This window comes from Peromyscus eremicus, chromosome 7 (assembly GCF_949786415.1).
Source record: "Peromyscus eremicus chromosome 7, PerEre_H2_v1, whole genome shotgun sequence".
Lineage (NCBI taxonomy): Eukaryota > Metazoa > Chordata > Mammalia > Rodentia > Cricetidae > Peromyscus > Peromyscus eremicus.
In genome coordinates this window covers 117122642-117146006 of record NC_081422.1, presented here as the reverse complement: position 1 = coordinate 117146006, position 23365 = coordinate 117122642, and the positions used below count along the sequence as shown (strand labels likewise).

Genomic DNA, 23365 nt, shown 5'->3' with positions numbered 1-23365 from the left:
GCAAGATGGTGAGTTCTGCTGTCCTCCTATGGGAGCTTGCCTGCTGGTAGTGAGAGGGGGCAACTTGGGCAGATGGCAGACTGCCCTCAGGCTGGAGACTAGAGCCAGAGGAACAGAGGGAGCCCAGGACAGCTGGGTGAGGGAGGAGGAGCACTGCAGAAAGTTGGTCAGAGAGAGCGGCTGTGTGGATGAGACTGTTAGTTACTTTTCTTGTTGCCATGACCAAATACCTGACATGAAGTGTCTTGAGAAAGGAGAGTTTTTCTGAGATTACAGTTGAAGAAGAGATATATAGCCCACCGTGGTAGGAAAGGCAAGAGCATAAAGTATCTGGTTATATTGATCCTCCTGCCTCAGCTTACTAAGAAGCTGAGATGATGAGCCTGCACCACTAGGCTGGGCCAGTATGTTTTACCTCTAATTTTAGCAAATGTCCTGTCCCCTGTGGTACAAATGTATACTCTTGGCCTGTAAAGCATTTGTGGCAAGAAGCAGCTGCAGCAGCTCTTTGCAAACAAGTGTCTCTGCAGAGAGATGGCGACTGTGTAGTACTCCCCCACCCCCACCCTCCCACCCCACCCCCACTGCCACCACCACCACCACCACCACCACCACCACTGCCGCCGCCGCCCCACAGCAGTCAAAGTCATAAAGAAAAGAGGCAGGACAATGTCTCTGCTTGTCATTAATGCTGCATGTATAGGGATCTGAAAACACACTACCCAGGAGATCAGCAGCGTGGCTTTTATTTTTTATTAAAGTTAATATCCCAAGGGCTGGAGAGATATAGCTCAGTGGTTAAGAGCATTGGCTGTCCTTACAGTGGACCCAGGTTCAATTCTCAGCACCCACATGGCAGCTAACAACTGTCTGTGACTAACTCCAGTTCCAGGGAATCCAACAGCCTCACACAGACGTACATGCAGGCAAAACACCAATGCACAGAAAATAAAGATAATTTTTTTAAGTTAACTTTCTTTTTTTAACTTAACAAGAGGTGGTGGTATTCCTACCCAGACAGCAGGTCCAGGATCTTTGCCATTGGGAAAGTCAACTCTGTCACTTCATACTGTCCCCCTTCCCAGGCCAGGGGGACCATGATAAGTTTACAGACTTTATCGCTTGCTCATGTCATTCTTGCTTCTTCCTTTAGAAGCATCTGAGATTACTCTGGCCCACGGAAGTGGCATTACAGTGCACATCAGGTTGGCGAGCCCAGCCCTACCTGTGAAACCCTGCTACATCATCATTTCTAGACAGCATACAACCGAGTTGCTTGTCAAACCTGGAGAAAGAAAGTCTTTTACCTTCAGCTGCATCAATCCGGAGAAGCACTTTGTCTTGGGGATTGAGAAGAATATCGGTGAGTTAGCCCTCATGAGCTGCTGTCTAGGTCCCTGCCCCTACTGCTCTTTCACAGATTGTGCCAGGCTCTGATGCTGGACAGAGGTCCACTCTAAAATCTCAGCTCTCCAACCTGACTCTTACATGGCCATTCATAGGCCCATATGCTTCCCGTGGGCTCATAGTTAATCTTCAAGAGAACCCAGGCAGACCAGAGAAGAACTGGTCTAGGCTAGCATAGCTCATGAGGAGCAGAGTAGGACAGGAGCAAGAGACTCGGCCTGTAGTCCTTGCTTGCTTGCTTGTAGATCTTTCTACATACCCTTTAGCTGTTCTGGAGTTCGCTCTATAGACCAGGCTGGCCTGAAACTTACAGAGATCCACCTGCCTTTGCCTCCCAAATGCTGGGAGTAAAGGTGCATACCCAACTTTAGTCTTTTGTTCTTGGCTACACCGTCTCTTCACAGAACACAAGAGAGACCCACAAACTATAGGTCTGTGAGGCTCTTGATTCATGTACTCGAAAGATCTAAAAAACAAGGGGCTCACTATAGGACATTTTTGCTGCTATAACACAATATGTGAAGCTGGGTATTTATAAAGACCAGATGTGTGTTTTTCTCACAGTTTTAGAGACTGGCAAGCCCAAGGTACAGGCACAAAAGCTAGTATCCCTTCCACTTGAGCCTTTTTGTTAAGATGCTAATGTCATCCACCTCGTGACTTAATTATCTCCCATTGGCACCATCTCTTAATGTTGCCATGCTGGGAACTGGGTTTTTACCTGTGGATCTTAGAGAGTACACAAACATCCAAACCACAGCAGAATGGAAGACAAAGACTTGGAAGGTCACAGGTAAGTGTGACGCCCTGGGCCTTCCTTTCTGTTCATCTCTACTGACCTTTTTATTGTTGTCATTTTATTTATTTTTTTTAAAGATTTATTTATTTATTATGTATACAATGTTCTGCCTGCATGTATTCCTGCAGATCAGAAGAGGGCGCCAGATCTCATTACAGATGGTTGTGAGCCACCATGTGGTTGCTGGGAATTGAACTCAGGACCTCTGGAAGAACAGCCAGTGCTCTTAACCGCTGAGCCATCTCTCCAGCCCCATTGTTGTCATTTTAAAAGCATGTGTTACTTTATAACCAAATAAGCCAATAAAGTGACCTTAATTTTGAAAATGGTCTAAGAAGCCATCTCAGGAGTAAAGTATTTGAGTACATTTAGTCCTTCAGTACTAGGATGCGAGTCATCTGGTGGGCAGTGAAAATGCATGCTTCCAACTTGTCAAGGTGATAAAGTGTCAATTCTAAAACTAATAGATACAGGCCTGGGATTGGGTCCAGTGGTGTGCCTGCTCCTCTTCTCCTTTCCCAACAAACATCTGGAAGCTTTAGTGGAGTTTGACATCTTAGTTCTTATTCTACAGCAGTTCCATGAAATTTTATGAAGGTAGAGTTCTGCTGGGAAAAATGAGCTATGAATCACTTCTGAGTGACATGTCCCTCTCTGGAGAGGAAGTGTTTGACTTACTTGAGTTTTTGCACTGGGCAGAATGCAGGAGATTTCTAGCCAGGCCTGTCACTGAACCACTTCCATCTTTGTGGCTGAGGCTTTGGCGACAAAGGACAGTTGCAAACATGGGTGACTCTCTCAGTGTTGTGTCTAGCAACAGAGCTGAGACTAGAGATTGGGCTTCTTGACTGAGTTCTTGATATAGAATCAAACCAGGAACTGTCGAGTAGTCCAGGCTATGAGTAGGTCTAGGGCATCAGGTCTCAGGAGCCATGCCTGGGTAGAGACTAAGATCCCACAGTGGAAAGAACTAGCTGCTGCCCTGGCACTGTGGGAAATGACCGGGGAGCCAGCAAGATAGCTCAGTGGGTAAAGATGCTTGCTGCCAAGCCTGATGACCTGAGTTTGATTTCTGGAACCCACATGGTGAAGGAGAGAATCGATTCCTATAAGTTGTCCTCTGATTTCCATATGCCCAGCAACAAACACACACATGCACACACATAAACCTAAGTGGGAAGCTAAGAGCTGCTCCATACACACAGTGACGTTTCTATGAACCCCTAAAATAGCTACGATCTTTATCAACACACAGTCTAATTTTAGCCAAATTAGTCACCACTTTATCTGATCCTGTTTTATTGGTTTGGCTGTGCAGTGCCCCGACATGAATGCAGGTTAACCACAGACAGCCCAGCTTCGGTGCTGGGTCAGCTGTATCTGCAAGTGGCCAAATACAAGTCATCTGAAGGCTGCTTTGCAATAATGAGAGGTTTGATGTGGATGATCTCAGAGGTCTTAGACTGCTCTTGAGTTTTCTTAATTCTATTTGGAGTTGACAGTGTGTGTGTGTGTGTGTGTGTGTGTGTGTGTGTACAGGCACATCCATGTCCATGCATGTGAAAGCCAGAGAGCAATGTCCAGTGTCTTTCTTTACTGCCCTCCACTGTATTTTTTGAGACAGGATCTCTCACTGAACCTGGAACTCACCAATTAGCTAGGTTAGCTGGCCACCCCAGGATCTTCCTGTCTCTGCCTCTCAGCTCTATGACTACAGGCATGCATTGCCCCACCCAGCTTTTGTGTGTGGGTAAGAGGTATATGCACATGAATGTGCAAGTACACAGACCCATGCATGCACATGCAGAGGCCAGAACAGAACACTGGGTGTCTTCCTCCATTGCTCTTATTGCCTTGAAACAGGATCTCTCACTGAGCTTTTAAAAGCTTGGGTCTGCTGGGTGGTGGTGGTGCTCGCCTTTAATCCCAGCGTTTGGGAGGCAGAGGCAGGAGGATCTCTGGGAGTTCGAGGCCAGCCTGGTTTACAGAGCTAGTTCCAAGACAGCTAGGGATGTTGCACAGAGAAACCCTGTCTCAAAAAACTAAAAAAAAAAAAGAAAAGAAAAGAAAAGAAAAGAAAAAAAAGAAAGCTCTGGTCCACTTGTCTCTCTGCCCTTAAATGCTGAGGTTACAGGAATGTACTGCCATGCCCAGCTTTTTATGGGGTCCTAGGAATTTGAACTCAGGTCCTCATTCTCACATTACAAGTACTTTCCCAACCCCATCAACAGCACTTTCAAACACCCAAGTGGAGTACAAGTAAGGACTCACAGATTCTTAGCACTAGACCAAAGGCCATCGTACCTTTACATCCTCTATCCTCTATGTACAGCACAAAAATCCTGAAGTGGCTTTGCCTGCTTTCTGTTATTTCAGTCTTACATAAATCCTCCTTGATAGTAATTATGTTGTTTTAAAAGGCTTAGGAAACAAAATGTATCAAAGGTTGTAATTAGTTATTAGCTTTAAGATGATTCCTCTGCAGTGTTAATAGAGTCAAGAGAGCCTCAGTGCAGGAAGCTCACTGTGCCTTGGGATCAGCCAGTCAGGGGAACTGTGTGCTGAATGTGCCCAGTATATTAATGAGATGTAGAAGGAAAAGGAAGTTTCAAAGGTGGAGCCTGACAGTGTGCCCTCAAAACCATGAAATTAATTTCTAAATAGAGGAAGGAAGTTGTCCCAAGGTGCAGGCTCCTTGTAGCTCTTTAGAAGGCCAGTTGGGGACAACTAACCAGATAACAGGCACTGTGCCTGGGAAACAGTGTCGGGTGTCTTAAGTCCAAAGATGTGTGTGTGTGTGTGTGTGTGTGTGTGTGTGTGTGTGTGTGTCCATATTATTACTCATCTCATTGTTGTGATAAAATACTCTGCAAAAGTGACTTAGGAAGGAGGGTTTATTTTGGATGAGTTCCAAGGGATCCTGTCTGTCATCGTGGAGAAGACTTGACAGCAGGAGCAGGAGGTGGCTGGTCACATTGTCCCCCTAGTCAAGAAGCAGAGAAAAATGAATGCTGGTACTCAGCTCACTTTCTCCTTTCCATTCAGTTCAGGACCCAGGTGATGGTGCTGCCCACATTCAAGTTGGGTCTTCCCACCTTAATCTATGTAATCTAGAAAATCTTTCACAGACATGCCCAGAGGTTTGTTTCCATGGTGATTCCAAATCCTGTCAAATGGGCAGTCTAAATTACCCACCACAAGGGAATGCTCCCAGAAGCAGTCCAGCCAGAGAGCAGCAAAAGAGGCACCAGGAGCACAGCATGGAGTGACTGTTTCTGCTAAAGTCCAGCCTCTCCTGGGTAAAACATACACAATGTTCCAGGACTGAAGTGATGCAGTGTCAGCCCCAGGTTATGCCATCTGAAGCAGTGGGGCCAGGCCTTCTCAGTCCTGTAGCCCAAATCAGAATGAGAATATAGCCAAGCCTCCTCTTAGTCTTCTCTGAGCCAAAATAACTCCCCAACTGAGGCACTGACCAGCAAAAGGCCACCAGTGAGCAATTAGGGGTGGTAAAAACTACCTGGGCACAATTGTAGAGCGCCTACTTTAGAGGCTGCGAAGGGCAGCATGTGGTCTTGTACCTTTGTTCAAAATTGTTTTTTTTGTCTGTTACAGACTGCATGTCAGGCCCATGTCCTTTTGGGGAGGTTCGTCTTCAGCCATCCACATCAGAGCTGCCCACCCTCAACAGAACTTACATCTGGGACGTCAGAGCTCATAAGAGCATTGGCCTGGAGCTGCAGTTCTCAACCCCTCGCCTGAGACAGATTGGCCCAGGCGAGCGCTGTGCAGATGGGGTGACTCACTCCATCAGTGGTCGTATTGATGCCACTGAGGTCAGGATTGGGACTTTCTGCAGTAACGGCACTGTGTCCCGGATCAAGATGCAAGAGGGTGTGAAAATGGCCTTAAACCTGCCATGGAACATACCCAGGAACATCTCAGGCTTCAGTATCGCAAACCGGTCATCTATAAAACGTGAGCATGCACCTCCTATCCCTATTGATCAGATGGACATATGCAGGATGTTCCAGGGTACTCCAGATGCAATGTCAACTATTTATTTATTTATCTGGGACATGGTTTCTCTGTGTATCTTTGGCTGTCCTGGAACTCGATCTATAGACCAGGCTGACCTTGAACTCAGAGAGATCTGCCTACCTCTGCCTCCTGAGTGCTGGGATTAAAAGTATATACCACCATTGCCTGGCAACTATTTATTTTTTAAGACAAAGTCTCATGTAGCCCAGGCTGGCCTCGAACTCCCAGTCTTCTTGCCTCCATTTCTCCAGTGCTGATATTACAAGTGTCCACTACCATGCCCAACTTCTTTGTCCGTTTTGCAACACAATGTTTGTTTCACAAAATCATGTGGGCTTCATCTTATAGATGCACTGTCATGGAGCACATCTGTTTGTCACCCTGACTTCTGTTTTCTCCAGGCATGACAGTGTGTCACTGTTGTGCCCATTTGCTCACTCATGCTGCCCTAGAGTCAAGTAAATCTTGAAGGAGCGAGAGTTCAACAGCTCAACATTACAAAAAATAGGATTATAGAAACTTTAGCTAAGTAAATAATCTTAAAAGCAAAGGTAATAAATACCCAAAGCTAATCACTTCCTTGTGATTCTGCTAAGGCCTAATGCTCTCGATGATATGTGTGTGTGTTATGTCAGAACACAGTCCAGCTCCACACTCAGATCTGTTGGGAGCTGTATTAAGCCATAAGGACTATATTAACCTCGAGGAGATGGGTACACTGAACAAACTGGCTTTTCTCCAACTCAGTCAGTATTGAACGTTTGCTCATACACTGCTAATAGGTCTTCACTCCTAATCCCCACCCTCAGTGTAAACATCATGTGCAGCCCCACTCCTGAGAACTGCATTTTCCCCAGTAACGCTGCCCTTAGCCATGGACAACGAGGACAGGTGTAGACATCTCCTTTCTTTCTGTTTTGGATCTGTCTCAACAGGCCTGTGCATCATCGAGTCAGTATTTGAGGGTGAAGGCTCAGCCACCCTGATGTCCGCCAACTACCCAGGAGGCTTCCCTGAGGATGAGCTTATGACCTGGCAGTTTGTTGTCCCTGCACACCTAAGGGCCAGTGTCTCCTTCCTCAACTTCAATGTCTCCAACTGTGAGAGGAAGGAGGAGCGTGTTGAATACTACATCCCAGGATCCACCACCAACCCGGAGGTGTTCAGACTAGAGGATAAGCAGCCAGGGAACATGGCTGGGAATTTCAACCTCTCCCTGCAAGGCTGTGACCAGGATGCCCAGAGCCCAGGGATCCTTCGGCTCCAGTTTCAAGTCCTGGTCCAACGTCCACAGAATGAAAGCAGTGAGTAATCCATACCCTCCCTCCTCCTGTGCTGCCTCGGTGAGGTGGTTGCCTGTTCTGCATGTATAGCAACTAGGACACATGGACTCTGAACAATGCAGGAGTTTCAGGAAGTGGGTTGCTAGACATGGAGACAGGCTCACTGGTAGACACTTTAGCGTTAGCACAGTAAAAAGCAAGCACAGGGTCCTAGGCTGGTTTGTTTTTGTTTCTTTTTTTTAAAGATGTGTGTGTGTGTGTGTGTGTGTGTGTGTGTGTGTGTGTGTGTGCGCGTGCGCGTGCCGTGTATGTCCAGGTGCCCTTATAGCAGTTCTGAACCACCTGATGTGGGTGCTCGTGCGTGTGTGCGTGCCGTGTATGTCCAGGTGCCCTTATAGCAGTTCTGAACCACCTGATGTGGGTGCTCGTGCGTGTGTGCGTGCCGTGTATGTCCAGGTGCCCTTATAGCAGTTCTGAACCACCTGATGTGGGTGCTGGGAACTGAACTCAGAACCTCTGCAAGAACAGCAAGTGCTCTTACTACTGAGCCATCTCTCTAGCCCCAGCTAGTCTATGAGGACATTGAAAAGTTGCCTTGTGAGACCTCTTGTCTTGACCCTGCAGTGGGAGCCAGAATGTCAGTTAGCATCATCAGCAATAACAGTGGGGTAGTAACTCTCATGATTCTTGGCTGAATATCCTCTTACCTTGGACTCACTACATTTTTAACCCTGTGCTAAACATATCAAACATTACGTAGTTTTAGTTAATTCTAATCAAACCAAAAGATTAAGAGGAATGTGGAACTAGCCTTGAGTCTTGCAGTTTAACAGAAGTAGAGCAAGCTCAGAACCTAGAACCTGTCAGAGGAAGAGAATAGCATAGGAAGTGCTGAGAAAGTGTGTGTGTGTGTGTGTGTGTGTGTGTGTGTGTGTGTGTGTGTGTTCATCTGAGTAAGCTCATCCCAACAGGTGACTTGTCGCTTTGGCCACCTCACTTGGTAGCTGCCTATCCATGCCTCATACCTTGTCTCTTTGTGATTTCAGATAAAACCTACATGGTGGACCTGAGTCAAGAGCGAACCATGTCCCTCACCATAGAACCACGGCCAGTCAAACATGGCCGCAGGTTTGTTCCTGGGTGCTTTGTGTGTCTAGAGTCTCGGACCTGTAGTACCAATGTCACCCTGACAGCTGGCTCCAAACACAAGATTTCCTTCCTGTGCGATGACTTGACACGCCTGTGGGTGAATGTGGAGAAAACCCTAAGTATGTCCTTACCAAAAACCCTGACTATATTTTTACCCAGAAGCCCAGACTGCATATAGGCTCTCTCATCCCCTGCCTCAGATTCTTTAAAAAGAAAAAAATTCAGTGTTCAATGTTCGTGTGTGTGTGTGTGTGTGTGTGTGTGTGTGTGTGTGTGTGTGCATGTGCAGGAGTCAGAGGACAACTTATGGGAGTCAGTTTTCTCCTTTTCCTACATGGAATCTCCATGTAGATTCCAGGGATCAAACTTAGATTGTCTGGTTTGGTGGCATGTGCCTTACCCACTGAGCCATCTTTCCTGTCCTTTTTGGTTTTTGGTGGGGGTTGGGATGGGGATTAGAGACAGGCTTTTTCTGTGTAACAGCCCTGGCTGTTCTGGAACTCACTTTGTAGACCAAGCTGACCTGTATTCACAGAGATCTGCCTGCCTCTGCCTCCTGAGTGCTGGAATTAAAGGTGTGTGTCGCCTCACCCGGCCTCATCTTTCCTATTTTAGGGTTGTAAAGGGTATAGTCTGAAATGACCACTGAGGCCAGGTGAGCAGGAACAAGAGAGAGAAGCAGCAAATGTTGACAGGCCTTGTTAGGACCAATGTCTGCTGACCAATCATCCCTCAGAAGGTCACAGCAGGCTAGTGTCCCTGCTTGGCTCTGCCCAACCTGCCAGCCTCTTCCTGGGGAAGTCCTCTCCTCCTTTGCTCAGCTGCCCCATCCCTATGTCTCCACTTACCTACTTCCTGCCTCTTTTTCAGTCAAGAATTTAGCCTCCTGGAACATGAAGATGTAATTTAGTTGGTAGAATGACTGCATAGTGTGCATTAGGTCCTGGCTTTAATTTCTAACACAACATAAACTAACTACTCTTTGACTGTGCAGATTCAAACCCAGCTTTGGAAAAATGAGAGCCTATATTACAAAACAAACAGAATGGACTTAGCCTGTCTCCTTCTGTGACTTGTGAGTCTTTTAACAAATGCAGCAGAACTCATACTCAAGATTGGATATGAAGTTCAGCTGGTACAGTCACATCCTAGCAATCGCAAAGCCCTCAGTTATCCCCAGCAATGCATGAACCATGCCCACACCCTCATATTCTCAATACCTGACAAATGAAGGTAGGAGGATCAGAAGTTCAAGGTCTTTTTTGGCTACGTAGAGTTCCAGGTCAGCCTATCTATATGAGACCCTGTCTTTAAAAAAAAAAAAAAAAAAGAACCTGAACCAGATTTAGTATTGCACCCCTTTAATAACAACCCTCAGGAGGCAAAGATGTGAGTTCAAGCCCAGCCTGGTCTACATAGAGTTTCAGGACAGCCAGGGCTACACAAAGAGACCCTATCTCAAAGAAAAAAGAAAAGAAAACTTAGTCATCTCTGACACAAAGCTGAGGGTCCCTGAGGGTCACAGGAGCTAGATTAGCATGAAGCCACCCAATTAGAAGTGATGGGGCACAATGCAAGCCGAGATGGCCATGATGTCACTCACAGCTCTAATGTGACAATGAAGTGTGGGAACATGTTGGGGTAGAGATTTGTGTCGTAGCATCCCAAAGGAAGATACAAGCAAGGAGAGAGTGTTTCTGTCCTGAGTACTCACAGAGCTTGGCTGCAAGGTTAATAGACAAGAAGAGGAGGAGAGTGGACAGGAAAGCTAGTGAAGAGTCACAAGTAGAAAGGAAAGCAGGCAGCTTCAGATTCTGGCCTCAGGCCAGCCTGTGTGCCAAAGAGGGTACACGCCATGCTCCCCACTCCCCACCCTGCATATGATTACTACTAGCTCTCTCTTCCAGGCTGCCTGGACCACCGCTACTGCTACGGGAAGTCCTTCCACCTGCAGGTGCCCAGAGACATCCTCCAGCTGCCTGTGCAGCTGCACGACTTCTCCTGGAAGCTGCTGGTGCCCAAGGACAGGCTCAGCCTTATGCTAGTACCAGGCCAGAAGCTACAGCAGCATACACGTGAGAGGGCCTGCAACACCAGCTTCGGCTACCTCATGGCCAGCACCACGCCTGGCCAGGGCCTGTACTTTGGCTCCTTCTGTCCAGGAGGCTCTATTGAGAAGATCCAGGTGAAGCAAAACAGCTCTGTGACGCTTCGAACATATGCCCCCAGCTTCCAACAAGAGGTCTCTAGGCAAGGCCTGACAGTGTCCTTCATACCGTATTTCAAAGGTATGTGGTCCCTTGCTCACCCACTGCTAGACCCTCTTAGCTGTTCTTGTTAGATATTCAATGCATCTTGTTTTATGCTATATTAGTTACTTTCTGTTGCATGACCAAATACATAAGAAGAGAAGCTTAAGGAAGGCTTATTTTGGCTCACAGCTTACCGGTACAGTCCATCACAGTGAGGAAATCATAGCAGTGCGAGCCTCGTGTCTGCACTTAAGAAGCAGAAAGTGGACAGCAAGTGGGGCTATAAAACCTAAGGACCCAAATGACCCAGTTCCTCCAGCAAGTCTCCATTTCCTGTAGTTCTATGACTTTCTGAACAGCATCACTCAGGAGACAACAAGCTTTCAAACACATGCCCTACGAGGGACTTTTCACATTAAAACCATACAAAGTTGCCAATTTAGAGAGAAGGGATTATTGCAGAGGTTCCTCACACCAGAAGGCTGCAGAACATTGGGTCCTAATGACTTTTTATCAATCTCCCATGGAAATTTCCAGGGCTTAGAAATTGGAAAAAAAAAAAAAAAAAAAAAAAAAAGTTTCTGACAGTGGGATGCAATGGCTGGTAGGCAACAAGGCAAAGAATCAGATTCTAGTCTTTTTTTGGAAGCTGACAGGGGGAAATGAGAAATTCCCCAGCCCTGGGTTGTTATGATTCCGCTTTTACAGTTAAGAGCGTACCATGGAGAGCACAGAGAGGAATTACTGGGAAGAAGTGGCAGTATAAGGGTCCTGTTCTTCTGCATAGCCAAGGCGAGGTCAAGGTCTACCGTGTTCTGAGGTAGAGAATGAGGTCTAAGTGGCTCTCTGGGGTGACCTGTATGCAGTTGATTGCAAAAGTCACAGTCACCATTGTGTGTTGCTCCAAGAATGGTTATGTTAAATTAGAGGTCATTTAAAATTGGCTGAGACTTTTATTTGAGGTTGACTTTCAGTGGCATAGTGGGGAAGAAATGGATCTTTGGCGATACAGTAAGGTCAACCCAGGCTGCCTGCCATTTCCAAGGTTACCAGGGAATCCCCTTTGGGAAGTCTGAAAATCAGAGTTGTTTTCATCAGGGCAGAGTATAGGTTCTTATCTCCCCTGGAGCACACAGCAGACAGTGGGCATGTTGGAAGCCCTTTCAACCTTGCAATTCTAGATTTCTTCCCAAACCTGAAGCTTTTTTGTTCTCTGAGGCAGAAACAGATATATGCCACTCCCACAGCAGAGCGGGGTAGGGGGATTGCCTTGTTGGGAACTGGGAACATTTCTGAAAGAAAACTGAGAACGCTCATTTGGCAAACTGTTCTGATGTTTGTTTGTTTGAAAAGAACCTGGGCACCTAGTCTAACAAGTATGTCTTTCACTGACTAGTGCAATAACCACATGTGATTACATAAACCAAAATCAATAATAAATAAATGAAAAATATGAGTCTCTGTTGTACTGGCTCTCCATTGCTGTGAGATGATGATCTTATATGCAGGAAGGGTTTGTTTTGGCTCAGAGTTTCAGACTGAAGGCCATCCTTGGTAGGACCAGGTGCTTTGGGATCTGTGTTAGAGCAGTACATCACAGTAGGAATGTGTAATGGGAGAGGCTCCTCACCTCATGGCCATCAGAAAGTAAAAAGAGAGTGGAGGACAGATTCCCAACAGCCCCTTTAAGGGTGTGTCCCCAGTGACCTAATTTCCTTCTACTTGACCTCCCCTCTTAAAGGTTCCACCACTATGACCTAACTTCCTTCTACTTGATGTCTCCCCTTGAAAGTCCTACCACCAAGCCAGGTGTGGTAGCGCATGCCTTTAATCCCAGGACTTGGGAGGTAGAGACAGGAGGATCTCTGTGAGTTCAAGGCCAGCGTGGTCTCCAGAGAGAGTTCCAGGAGAGCCAGGGCTACACAGAGAAACCCTATCTGGAAAAACAACAAACAAAAGTCCCACCGCCAATGACCTAACTTCCTTCTACTTGACCTCAACCTTAAAGGTCCACTACCATGACCTAACTTCCTTCTACTTGACATCTCCCCTTAAAGGTCTCACCACCAACCTGGGTGTGGGCGCCTTTAATCCCAGCACTTGGGAAGCCCCTTAAAGGTTCTATCACCTCCCAGTAATGTTGTGGACTGGTGACTGAGCCTGTAGTACACTACCATGGGGGAAAGTTCAGATGCTGACTATGTCACTTGGTCACACTGGACACATAGTAAGTGCTCAAGAGAGGCACATGAATAATAGCTGCGTACTGAATAGTCATAACGTAAAACGTGTCCATTTATCGCAGAAAGTGCTGTTGGATGGCGCTGGAATAGGCTGTTAAGCATCCCCCACATTGTCCCCTTTTCTTTCCATTTTGTTGAGTCAAACAACATTTGTCTGAATCTCTACCCTGTCCTACAGAGGAAGGCATTTTCACAGTGACCCCGGACACAAAAAACAAGGTCTACCTGAGGACCCCCAACTGGGACCATGGCCTGCCTGCCCTCTCCTCAGTGTCTTGGAACATCAGTGTGCCTAGCAACCAAGTAGCTTGTCTGACCTTCTTCAAAGAGCGTTCTGGTGTGGTCTGCCAGTCAGGGCGTGCATACATGATCATCCAGGAGCAGCAGACCCGGGCAGAGGAGATCTTCAGCCTAGAAGAGGAAGTGCTGCCTAAGCCAAGTTTCCATCATCACAGCTTCTGGGTTAACATCTCCAACTGCAGCCCCATGAATGGCAGGCAGCTAGATCTGCTCTTCTGGGTAACTCTCACCCCAAAGACTATAGGTAAGGACTTTTCAGAGTCTCCCAGAGATGGTGAAGGAAAGAAAACTGGCATTTGAGGGGCAGGGAGCAAGTTTTGGAGGCAAGTAAAAAAACAGATTGAGTCCTGGCTACTGGTATATCAGTCAGCTATGGTATAGCATTTATTATTGTTGTTCACACATTGACTGAGCAAGTGTGTTCTGAGCTGGGCTTATCAGGCTCACTCATTGATCTTCAGGCAGTGGAGGTTGGTTACGAGACTTTGCTGATCTTGGCTATATACTGTTATTCACAAAAGTCCCCACCAAAATCATCTGAGACAACTGAGCTTTCTTGACTATCCACTGCGTAGCTGACCCTGTTGAGAAATGCCCAAGACACCAAGGGAAGCATAGAAGGAACATGCACATCACCCCTTCTGCCACATTCCTTTGACTCACCTGAATCCTTTTTGTCAATTTGCTACCATTCTTCTTTCTTGACTCCATGATATATAGAATTTGCTTTACTCCTATGATTTTCATCTGTAGAGTGAAGGAAAAAGAAGAATCATAGGGATTCAATGAAGATTAAAACATGAGGACCTGAAAAGGAGGGAGGGAAGGAGGAAGAGAGGGAAAGAGGGAGAGAGAGAGAGAGAGAGAGAGAGAGAGAGAGAGAGAAAACTCACCAAAAGCCACTACTAAGAATGCCAGGTCTGAGGTTACCACTTGGGCTTTCTTCCTTTTCTACTTTCCTTTTCTGTCACTTTTTCTGTGTCCTCTGAATCTTACCCTTTGTTTCTTGGTGAGCAAGCAAGGAATCCTAAATCCCTGTCTGGTGCAGAGTTCCTTTTCAGATCAGTGCTCTTTTTCCATTGTGCAGTATGGGAAAGGACAACTTGGATGAAATGACCTTGTCCTTCACTCCTGACGTTTGAGTCCCTGCTCTCCCCTCTGCTCCTCCTTCTCTAAGACAGCCTGGTTACCAGGAACACACCTGGTGGAAGCCAGGAGTAGCCAATAGGTGGATAGTAGGTGATCCCCTACAAACACATCTGTTTCATGTATCTAAGTGCTACATACAAACTACTCTGGCTTAGGCCAGTGGTTCTCAATCTGTGGGTTGCAATCCCCACAGGAGTCATGTATTAGATATCCTGCATATCAGATATTTACATTATGATTCATATAGTAGCAAAATTACAGTTCCAGGAAAGGCACAAAGCTACACAGAGAAACCCTGTCTCGAAAAACCAAAAAAAAAAAAAAAAAAAAAAATAGCAATGAAAATAATTTTATGCAAGTGAGTTCCAGGAGAGGTTCCAAAGCTACACAGAGAAACCCTGTCTCGAAAAACCAAAAAAAAAAAAAAAAAAAAAAAAAAAAAAAAAAAAAGAAAATAATTTTATGGTTGGGGGTCACCCCAACATGAGGAATTGTAAAGGGTTGCAGCATTAAGAGGGTTGAGAACCACTGGCTTAGACAGTAACTATTTTGTTTACTCATAACAAACAGTTGAGTCAGAAATTCAGACAACACAGTGGTTCATATGCATGCACCAAACAGCTCAAATGGAATAGTTCAACTGGAGACATGTATCTAGAGCTTTAGTTTTCCCTCTTGGCTCAGTTGAGTTTTATACCCATGGAGACTCTGCATGAGTAACATGGGTGGCCTCCACATAGATGTTTTATACACTGGCTGGTTTCCTCTCATAGAGAACATACTAGCTGACAGTTCCCTTAAAGATCAATCTCAGCACCTTTAATCCCAGAACTCAGGAAGCAGAGGCAGGCTGATCTATGTGAGTTTGAAGCCAGCCTGGTGTACAGAGTGAGTTCACAGAGAAATCCTGTCTCAAAGAGAGAAAAAAAAAAAATGATTCTGGCCTGGCAGTGGTGGCGCATGACTTTAATCCCAGCACTCAGCAGGCAGAGGCAAGCAGATCTCTGTGAGTTTGAGGCCAGCGCCATCTACAGTGGAGGTTCCAGGACAGCCAGGGCTACACAGAGAAACCTTATCTCAAAACCACCACCACCACCACCACCACCCCCCCCAAAAAAGATCAGGCTCAGAAAGGACCCAATCATCTTCAGTTTCCAGCCTCTCTGCTCAGAAGGGAAGAAGCTGGGGCTGGAGACTTTCCAAGCTCTTCCTTATGCTAACCCTCTTATCTCTTCCTCTGTGTTCCTGTCTCTGCTCACAGATTTGGCTGTCATCATTGGTGCAGTAGGAGGTGGAGCCCTGTTGCTGTTTGCCCTGGGACTCATCATCTGCTTTGTGAAAAAGAAGTAGGTGGAATCTCTCTAGCTGTCTTTGGCTGATTTGATGCCTCCTTGGATCACACACACTGACTGGATGGATGGATGGATGGATGGATGGATGGATGGATGGATGGATGGATAATGGATAGAAGATGGATGGATGCATAGATGATGATGGATAGATGGATGATTGATGGATGATGGATGGATAGATGGTGGATGGATAATGGGTGGAAGATGGATGGATGGGTGGGTGGGTGGATGGATACAGGGTCTTATATATCCCTGGCCTTGAATTCTTGGTCCTCTTCTATCTCCTTGAACACTAAGATTATAGGCATGTGTCACCACACCCAGCTTATTCATGTCAATGATGTTGGGGTTTTTTGCTTCCCAGTTCCCCAAAAAGATAAACGTTAAATATTCTTACCAAGGGTGAATTACGGTTTCAGAGGGTGGGGAGGCATATCTGGGGGAATAAAATACACACACAGACACACACACACACACACACACACACACACACACACACACACACACACACACACTGTGATGTCCTGGTCCTAGAACTAAGTCCCTGTGTCTGCTCATTGAGCTGATGGTAGCAGGAGTGATCTTAGCAGGACCCACTACCCTCTGCTACCTAGAGAAAAAACAAACCTTTTGCCCTAGTTTGTTCTCCTGTAGTTTCTTAAATAAGCTATCTGTTTTGTGCTTATCTGGGGGCTGAAGGCCAGTGCCAAAAGGTAGCCCTAGAGTTAAGAGGAAGCAGGGCTTGGTTAACTGCCTCATCTCTTTCCCCCTTTCAGCAGCTTCCATTGCTTGAAAGGTAAATGACTTTTTAAATAAGTCCAGTTTGACATCAGACTTCATCAATTCTCCTCCGTCTGATGAAGATCAGAGAGCTCCATTTACTTTATCATGATTTGAACCTTCTAGAAAAAAAAAACTTTTGTGCCGGGCGGTGGTGGCGCACGCCTTTAATCCCAGCACTCGGGAGGCAGAGACAGGCGGATCTCTGTGAGTTCGAGGCCAGCCTGGGCTACCAAGTGAGTTCCAGGAAAAGGCGCAAAGCTACACAGAGAAACCCTGTCTCGAAAAACCAAAAAAAAAAAAAAAAAAAAAAACTTTTGTGAGTGAGTGTAAGTGTGCAGGTGTGTGTAGTACACACGCATGTTCTGGCCATATTGTGGAGGCCAGAGGAGAACATCAGATGTCATTCCTCAAAATCAATTTTACAAAATTTTTTCTTAATTTTTACTACATTTTATTATTTGTGTGTGTGTGTGTGTGTGTGTGTGTGTGTGTGTGTGTGTGTGTGTATGCTCATGGGCACATGACACAACCCATGTTTGGTGGCCAGAGGACAGTGTGTGAGAATTGGTTCTCTCTTTCCACCATGTGAGTCCTGGGGATCAAACTCATCACTCACCAGGCTTGCTCAGCACTGAGCCTGCCTGTCTCCTCCTCCCCACCCCTGGGATTACAGATGCATGCCACCAAACCCAGCTTTTTACATGGTTGCTGGAGATCTGACGTAGGTCCTCGTGCTTGTACTGCAGACACTTTATCAACTATCTCCTCGGTCCCCAAACTTTTCTTTCAAGTTCACTATGGCTCTGAGCAAATTCCTGATGTGCAGTGGGACTGACTGTCTTAAAAATGTCCAACTGTTGAGGAATGATGGGCTCCTTCCTGGTCCATGAAGCCTTTTCCTGTGAAATACACATTACTACATAGGAAAGGAGGATGCTTTCTTGTCTGGGGTACACAGCATGTCCCACTCAGTTGGGACACATTCGTTTAACACTGACTCCCCGGATGCCTTGTGGAAAGGAGGGATGTAGCCGTAAATTTTCTCAGGTCTTGCCTGCCCTGCAGTCCCATGTTCCTCCAGTCCCGCCCAGCCCAAGGTCCCTCAGTCGCTTATAAAACAATCATTCAGATGCTTAATATTGTCAACTGTATCGCCTATGGCAGGCCTCTTGCTAGCTAGCTCTTATAGTTTAACTCAACCCATAACTATTAATCTATGTATTGCCACATGTTCTGTGGCTTTACCTGCATCCCATTACATGTTGTTTCTAGGATGGCAGTCTGGTGTCTCCCTCACTCCACCTTTCTCTTTTCTGTCTCTCTCTTTGGATTTCCCGCCTGCCACTAAGCTGCCTTGCCACAGGCCAAAGCAGCTTATTTATTAACCAATCAGAGCAACACATATTCACAGCATACAGAAAGACATCCCACAGCAGAGGGATTTGGCTAAGAACAAAAGTCCAGCCATCATGCTTCCTTCTACAAACTGTTCCAGATTGACCTGATGCTTACCAGCACAGGAAGTCTTCCTATGGGCTTCAACTGCATGAGGCTGCTGTCTGATGCACTTGTGTGAAGCCCCTAAATTGTATGTGTGGTGGAGGAGGGAGGGCAGGGTCTGCAAGGACAAGGGGAGTGAGTGGCACTGAACTTGTTCCTGGTATAGGTGTTTTCAGAGGGTTTCCTTGGCACTAGGACCCAGGTAACGTTCTGGGGATAAACCAGGAGCAAGACAGTCTTTTCTACTACCCATGGGTAGAGGGAAAAGCCAGGCACTGTGAGAACATGAGGGAGGGACATCTGTTGAAGGCCTCATGCAAGAGCCTGGGGAGCCGCTGGTCAACACCAGATGGCCCTTTACCTCACAGAAGTGCAGTCTAGGATTAGTGAGCTGGCAGCCTTTGCATTCTGCAGCCCATTTTGCTAACTGGACTGACGCCTCCTGGAGTCAGCTATTGTCTAAATCCCTGATGCTTTGTTCACTGAAGGCAAAGCTGTGTGCCCAGGGCAGACATGCCAACAACTGTCCACATCTGAATACCAGAGAGCACCACACACCCGAGTTAATGGTTCACCGAATCCTGGATTTTGTCTGCATTTTAGCTTTTTCCCTGGTGGTTGCTGTTGATAGGACAGGGACAGAGCCACTCAGCTAATGATGAGCTGTTCCGACCTCAACTCTAGCAGAAAATTAGCTAGTTTGTGCCTTTCCCTCCCCCCGAGTCTCGGATATTAACTGGAATTAGCTAATTAGCTTTGCTCTGTGCAAGAGAAGCAGCAGCATTAGTACAGGGTAGTACTGTATGTTCTAGAAGGTTGGCCTGGGCGTGCTGAGCTGATGTGGTTTAGAAAGGCTTGTGCAGCCGGGCGGTGGTGGCGGCGCACGCCTTTAATCCCAGCACTCGGGAGGCAGAGACAGGCGGATCTCTGTGAGTTCGAGGCCAGCCTGGGCTACCAAGTGAGTTCCTGGAGAGGCGCAAAGCTACACAGAGAAACCCTGTCTCCAAAAAACCAAAAAAAAAAAAAAAAAAAAAAGAAAGGCTTGTGCATCCCTATTACTGGGAAGAAGAAGGGAAGGAATTACAAGGTATCTCCATTGTTGGTTCCCCTGAAGTCTATCAGAGTCAAAACAAACTCACTTAAACCACCTCTTCCATTTATGATCCTTCAATTTCCACCTTGAAAACCTGAGGCAAAGGCTGCTTCTGAGTAGTCCCTGGGACAGTTCCAGTTTCAAATGCTAGTAGGCTTCAAGGACTCAGGTGAGATAAGGTTAGAACCCCAAGGAGTCCTATGTGTCACTCATCTGACAGTTTTCTCATTCTGTTGTTGTCACTCTCTGCAAACAGGAAGAAGGTCAACAAGGGCCCTGCTGTGGGTATCTACAACGGCAATGTCAATACCCAAGTGCCCCAGACTCAAAAGTTCCAGAAAAGACGAAAGGACAATGACTCTCATGTGTATGCAGTCATCGACGATACCATGGTATATGGGCACTTGCTGCAGGACTCCAGTGGATCCTTCATCCAGCCGGAGGTGGACACCTACCGGCCCTTCCAGGGCCCTATGGGGGACTGCCCCCCCTCCCCACCCCCTATATTCTCCAGGACCCCAACTGCAAAGTTCACTGCAGATGAGCCAGCTCCTAGTAGCCCTCCTGAATCTGAGAGTGAACCCTACACTTTTTCACACCCCAACAAGGGGGAGGTAGGTGTCAGGGAGACAGACATCCCCTTGCTCAACACCCAGGGACCAGTGGAGATGGAAGAATAATTTGGCCCCATTCCAAAGACTTTGCTGAGATGCCTGACACCAGGCATTGAGACATGAAAAACTGTCCTAAACAGGAGTCAGATGGGAGAGCAATCAACTAGAAGGAACAGTAGGTTTTGCAAAGTGCCCCAAATCCTGATTTCCTGGTGGACTCCTTCCAGTGATGAGCAAATCGTGGCTTCTGATGGGGATGTCATCCTAACAGCTCAGGTCTTCCTGAACTCAGGTTGTGTTGGGGCTGGCCACGGTGCCAGAAGAGAGACATGGTCCACCCAGACAGTACCACAACGAGCCCTGGATTCTCAATAATAAGCAGAGACTTAGCGGATTCCCAGGAGCTCTGCTTGAGGTCTCTTCTCTCACTGGAGTCCTCTGGATGAAAATGACAATATGCTTTTTTATTAGTAGTAGTAATAGTAGTAGTAGTATTTATTTGGTGGTCCTTTATGTTTTAAAAAGTTGAATGTGGAGCTGGGGGTATAGCTCAGTTGGTAGAGTACTGGCCTAACTTGCACAAAGCTCTGGGTTCCATCCTCAGCACAGCATAAAACCAGGCATGATGGTGCATACCTGTAATCCTAGCACTAGGGAGGTAGAGGCAGGAGGACCAGAATTTCAAGGTCATCATCAAGTGTGTAGTGAGTTGGAGGCCCTTCTGGTCTATATAAGACCCTCTTTTAAAAACATAAATGGCCGGTGAAATGAATGATAAACAGCACTTACCACTCAAAAAGGTCACGAGCCACGGCCATGATTTATTAGAGGAAAGCGGGGAGGGGGAGAAGAACCAGGCCTGGGAAAGAGCATGTGTGGAGGCCAGAGAGAAAGATGGTGGGAGAGGGGGGGAGAACACAGAGAGAATGGGGTCTGTGTGCAGCCTTCAAGGGTTCCCGATGAACATGCAAAGGTGGGCCTATGGAGCTACACCACGCATGCACTGACCGGCGTGATGCAAGACACAAGACCCCCTGCCCAACTCCTGAGCCGAGGTCATGCAGCTGGATCACAGCAGAATCCCAACAGCCGGGCAGCGGTGGCACATGCCTTTAATCCCAGCACTTGGGAGGCACAGCCTGGCGGATCTCTGTGAGTTCAAGGGCAGCCTGGTCTACAGAGCGAGATCCAGGACAGGCACCAAAACTACACGGAGAAACCCTGTCTTGAAAACCAAAAAAAAAAAAACAAACCATAAATTAAGCTCCTTTGATCAAGTGTAGTGGTTTGATCTCTTGCTAACTGGTTTGGACAGCTGTGTTTTAGTTTCTGCAGACCACTAGATAAATGTGCACCTATGGGGATGATTGATGATCTACCTAGCCACAAGAGTCCATGTGTGTATCTCTTACTTGGTAAGAGACTTCCCAGTTCTCCTTTGCTGCATACAGCTATCCCCCTGCAGAATTTACCATAGATCCTCTCATCCCCTACTCTTAGAAATAAGAGAAATTTCCTCTGTGGTGTGTGGCTCTCCCAGCTGCAGCAATACTTTGACTTTTAAACAAATTTTGAGAATAATTTTATCCTTTAAAAATATATAAATAAGCCAAGCAGTGGTGGTGCAAGCTTTTAATCCCAACACTCAGGAGGCAGAGGCAGATGGATCTCTGAGTTCCAGGACAGCCTGGTCTGCAGAGTGAGTTCCAGGACAGCCTGGTAAAAAACCATTTATCTATTTCCCTGTTGCCTCTACTTTGATGCTAGATGCTATGTGCTTGTGGCTGTAAACTGACATTGAATTGTATGAAAAGAAAAAAGTGGAGCTCCCATAATTTACAGAGGGAGGAGGTAGTGGAAAATCCCTCCTGCCATGATCTAGAGAGAAAGCCGTGGTAGTGTAGTTCAGGATCTCTGGTAAACCTTCTTCAAGAAATGAATGTGCTCCATAATGTTCAGGGAGTTGACCTTGGAAAGCATCTTGTCATCTTGCCCACGTAGCCTTTGAGACAGCTCTACCAGCATCTCCTGGAAGGTTTGAACTCCAAGACCTCTTGAGTTCTTTCCAGAAAGGAGGGTGCTGCTCCTGCACTTTCCTTTCTGAAAGCTAACTCCTACCCAGCTACCCAAGGTGCTGACCACCCTCCATGAAGGGCCAGGGACAGCTGTGGTTCCTTCCCTCACTTGGAATCACTATGCTGAGCAGGGGCCCTGTGTGCTTCCTCTCCACTGACTTTCAAATGCCCCTTGGGGAGACAATCAATCTCATGTGTTGGTTCTTACTGTGTGTCAGCCCAGTGTCTTTCTACCTTGGCTCTGCTGATGCCCAGGAAGCCTTTGCACCCATTGGCTGGGCTGTGGCTGCATATGAAAGAAACGGGTTTACTCTTCCATGGGGAAAAGCCGAAGTCCATCAGCTGTAACCTCAGTACGGGTTGGAGGACCAGTCTCTGTGGATCTGCAATGCATACATGAAAATAATTTATTTAATGTAGAGACATTTTAAATAACATCTTACTCATTTCCTATACTTTTTTAAATAAAAATATACAAAGTAAATGCATATCTGGTTATTTAATGCTGTTGCTGTTTGTGCTGTTTCCATGGAGCTCCCTATTCACAGCTATTTCTTTTGACAAACTCCACATGGGCTAAGTGGTTTCTCTTTCCATTGTTCACCAAGGATTCACTGCACAGGAAATCAGGCTTTCTGCTGCAGCCTCCTCCCTCTCATCTGACGCCATGCCCTGTGGGAAGCAAATATGTTGTTTGAAATAATCAGTCCTAGCCAGGTGTGGTAGTACACACGTGTAATCCCACACTAGGAGATTAAGGGAGAATTGTGAGTTAAGGCTAGCCTGGGCTGCACAGCAGGAAAAAGTCTTATATTCTGCCATCCATTTTGAGGTCTGTGGCAGTGAGTGAGTCAGGCCAGAAATGCAGTTTTGTTTTTGGGATGTTGTTTTTTTTTTTTTTTTTTTTTTTTTTTTTTTTTTTTTTTTTTTTGGTTTTTGGTTTTTGGTTTTGGTTTTTGGTTTTTGATTTTTGGAGACAGGGTTTCTCCATGTAGTTTTGGTGCCTGTCTTGGATCTTGCTCTGTAGACCAGGCTGGCCTCGAACTCACAGAGATCCACCTGGCTCTGCCTCCCGAGTGCTGGGATTAAAGGCATGAGCCACCACCACCCGGCTGCAGTTTATTTTTTAAGGCAAGGTCTTTCATGGAACTCCTGATTTGGCTAAACTAGTCGGGCAGTGAGTCTCAGGGATGCTCTGGTCTCCCCAGTGCTGGGATTATAGCCACATATCACTTACCTAGCTTTTTCTTTTCTTTTTCTTCAGATTTTTATGTTAAGTGTATGAGTGTTTTGTCTAAATGTATGTATGTGCACCATGTGCATGT

At 46.5% G+C, this 23365-nt stretch overlaps 1 protein-coding gene across 1 annotated transcript in view; it reads left to right on the top strand.

The window, feature by feature from the left end:
- Cdcp1 (CUB domain containing protein 1) overlaps positions 1-20854 on the top strand; it is a 39928-nt gene extending 19074 nt beyond the window's left edge. Inside the window, exons 2-9 of the mRNA XM_059269004.1 lie at positions 1154-1363; positions 5822-6184; positions 7183-7551; positions 8577-8798; positions 10587-10967; positions 13353-13718; positions 15885-15969; positions 19608-20854. Coding sequence (XP_059124987.1) covers positions 1154-1363; positions 5822-6184; positions 7183-7551; positions 8577-8798; positions 10587-10967; positions 13353-13718; positions 15885-15969; positions 19608-20031 — 2420 coding nt within the window. The 3' untranslated portion in view covers positions 20032-20854. The remainder of the gene's footprint in view (positions 1-1153; positions 1364-5821; positions 6185-7182; positions 7552-8576; positions 8799-10586; positions 10968-13352; positions 13719-15884; positions 15970-19607) is intronic.
- Positions 20855-23365: the final 2511 nt, after the last annotated feature.